This window comes from Hordeum vulgare, chromosome 6H (assembly GCF_904849725.1).
Source record: "Hordeum vulgare subsp. vulgare chromosome 6H, MorexV3_pseudomolecules_assembly, whole genome shotgun sequence".
Classification (NCBI taxonomy): Eukaryota; Viridiplantae; Streptophyta; class Magnoliopsida; order Poales; family Poaceae; genus Hordeum; species Hordeum vulgare.
Window position 1 is genome coordinate 172,745,543 of NC_058523.1, and position 3,141 is coordinate 172,748,683.

At 54.8% G+C, this 3,141-nt stretch overlaps 1 protein-coding gene across 1 annotated transcript; it reads right to left on the reverse strand.

Annotated features, from left to right (window-relative positions):
* Window positions 1-1,690: 1,690 nt before the first annotated feature.
* LOC123401138 (ethylene-responsive transcription factor ERF094-like) lies at window positions 1,691-2,554 on the reverse strand. The gene has a single exon (XM_045094867.1). The coding sequence runs from the start codon at window positions 2,552-2,554 to the stop codon at window positions 1,691-1,693; it is 864 nt and encodes a 287-aa protein (XP_044950802.1).
* Window positions 2,555-3,141: the final 587 nt, after the last annotated feature.

A 3,141-nucleotide genomic window follows, 5' to 3' on the forward strand; every position in this document is an offset into this window, starting at 1 on the left:
GAGGACGGAGGAGGAAGGCGGAGCGAGGAGGGGGAGGTGACGGCGGTGGCGAGCGGCGGTGGACGGAGGAGGTGAGGCGGGGAGGAGGGATGAAGGGGAGGTGACGGCGGCAGAGGGAGGAGGGCGGATTACCGAGTCCAGGGAGGAGGGGGAGGTGACGGCGGCAGAGGGAGGAGGGGTAGGCGACGACGGCGGCGAGCGGCGGGGGGGCTGAGATGAAGCGAAGTGTGAGGAAGAGAGAGGGGAGCGCACGTACGGGGTGGATAAGGTGGGCATAGCAGCAACGCGGGTTGGTGCCCAGCGCTACAACTAAGTAGACTAGCAGCAGCGCTTGTTTAGGAAATGCGCTACTACTATACCTAGCCTGTTGGGAATGGTGTGGCATGTATAGTAGTAGTGCGTTTTATAGGAGACACGCTACTGCTATAAGTTTAGTAGTAGCGTTTGTTTTGTACAGGCGTTACTGCTAAGTAGCAGCAGCGCGACCTGCTGAAAAGCGCTACTCGTAAGCTTCTGTGTATAAGTTTTCCCTAGTAGTGAAAGATCTTACTGGTTGTTAGAGCTAAGCAGGGATTGCTTGTCCAAGTAGTACGCCCACGGGTGCCGCCACGTCTTGCCAGACAGCACTGGCCATGCTTTCATTCGGGACAGCCACTCGCACGCAGCAAGCCGAGGTCGAGCCATGCCTTCACTGGACCGCACCCCCCATATAGCAAACACGCTATCACTGTGCAGGGCCACTAGCTAGCCTCCCCGACGTCGGGCCTGTAGAGACCAAATCGGGTCCTGCACCCCGCATCCAACCGCGTCCGGAGCCTCCGTGCTCTGGCAAGCAGCATCCGGGCACCACCACCAGCCGGCAATATCCCTCCCGGGCCGCCAAGCATGGACGAGCTGCCAGCGATCAGCCAAGGAGCCGAGTCATCGCACCATACCCACCACAGAGGAGTGGCTAGAATTTGATCCGAAAACCGATGAAGACAAATAGATGTGGGATCAGATGAGCCAACGTGGGCCATGTCCGACGAGACGGACGCGTCCGGACCTTCCTATATCCATTCTATATGGTCTGGTCAATCCGAACATTTGAGGCCTATCCGATTTGGGTTGGATTTTCCTAACTGGTCACTCACCGGCAGTCCGCCAGGGTGCATGAGAGAGGTCTGTTCCGGCTAGTATGTTGAAAAATCCCTAAGAAAAGTAAACGTCGAACAACAGTATGTCATGAACGGCTTTGACAGCAGTTCAAAATAAAACGGCTTTGAGCCTTTGAAAGTCGTCATGAATTTCTGCAATTGGCAATTTCGCATCACAATTCTCAGCTGAGTGTGCTCAATCTGGTTTCTGGTCACCACGTATCGATGATTAACGGAATTAGGAATAGCCGACTGGGATGAAACATAAACAGGGAGAGCACATTAATTTATTCGAACTAGTGCTAGTACATGTCCATGTCCGACTAACCACATACATGCACAAATTAATGAAATAATGGATAAAATGTTGACCAGGAAAAAATGACTCGATGCGGAATACGGGCTGAGCGCACGCACCAGGCAGGAAATTGACAAGTGTTGTAGGATGGATCCTGGGAACTTGGGCGTCCGTATGGTCGTATGGAGTATGCAGGTACGTACTAGAGCACGATTGTGAACGACGATGAAAGCCAGCAGCAAGCAAACGTCATGGATCATTCATTCGACCACTGCTCCGACAGTGCGAGCAGCTCTTCCAAGTAGTCTGCTCCCAGGTCCTCCAGCTCCAGCACGCTCGACGCAGACGCAGCAGCAGGTTGCTTCTTTTTCATGTCACCCTCCTGGCCTTTGCTCTTGGGAGTGCGCTTCCGGATACAGTGGCGCCTCTTGAGCGCCAGAACGGGCGAGTCGTCCTCGCCCGCGGCCGCGGCTTTGCCGAGCTTCAGCACGCACAGCGACTCCCGGACTCGCTCCACCGGGAAATTGAGCACGGCCGCGGTTCCGCGGGACGTGTAGGCCGCCTGGTCGTAGGCCAGCGCGGCGGCCTCCGGGGTGTCGAAGGTTCCTAGCCACACGCGCTCGCCGCTGCGCCTGGAGTCCCGGATCTCCGCCGCGTACTTGCCCCACGGCCGCCTCCGCACGCCGATCAGCTGCGGAGGCTCGGCCTTGGCCTTCATTGCCTCCTGCTGCTCCACCCAGCATGGTGCAGCAGGTGAGATGGACGTAGCCTCCATGAGCGCACTAAACTGGTCCATGCCCATGGCACTCGCGGCGCCATCGTACTGATAGCTGCCGCCGCCGAAATTGAGGGACTGCGGGTGTTGCTGCTGCGCGTACGGGGCAATGTCGTCGTAGGCGGCGTAGGACGGGGCCGCAGAGGAGGAGGAGGAGTTGGTCATGTCGTACTGGTGGTGGTAGTGGTTGTCGTAGGACTGGGGCTCTTGGTATTGGTAGCCATAGGAGGAGGGCTCGGAAGTGGCATAGCTCATGCCGTAGTAGCATGGGTTGTCATCATTTGTATAGGACCCATCGTTGCTGTCGTAGTAGCCGTAGCCGTAGCCGTGGTGGTTAGGTTCCATCACTTGATACTCCTGACTAGGTTAATCTCTCTAGCTAGAAAGCAACTAACGTAACGAAACCCTTATATAGAGCGACTTGCCGCGAATAAGAATCTAATTTTGAGTTTGACTTAACATAAGACAAAGAGGGCAAGTAGGGGAGGAGTGCTCACCTCCACCATCTACAGGATTAACTCTGGATCTTAGACAGAGATTGACACAATCTAACTGGTTCTTTTCCATAGCGTCACCAGCGAAGCAGTGTAAGCACACGGTACGGAAGAATCTACTACTCACTTGCGCTCGGAGCTTCTGCGGCTGCTGAACTAGCTAAGGTACATGTTGGACAGATGTGCAGGTTATGTGTTCCCCAACATTGGCCAGACAAAGCAACATTCTGATCATAGTACAGATCAGCAACGCTTCTCGGACGCAGTCATGGGCCGGAAACAGCCTGCAAGCACATGAAGCGGCTCTGGCTGCTAAATTGCAGATCGATCAGTGAGATACTACTTTCGACAAATTGTGACTGTGTACGGCACGTACATTTGACTATGTTTGAGCATATATCTGTACATGTGACTTTACTAAATTTCTGTGAAAAGCCG

Coding starts and splice junctions, on each gene's coding strand:
- LOC123401138 (XM_045094867.1), bottom strand. CDS start 2,554: ATGGAACCTAACCACCACGGCTACGGCTACGGCTACTACGACAGCAAC.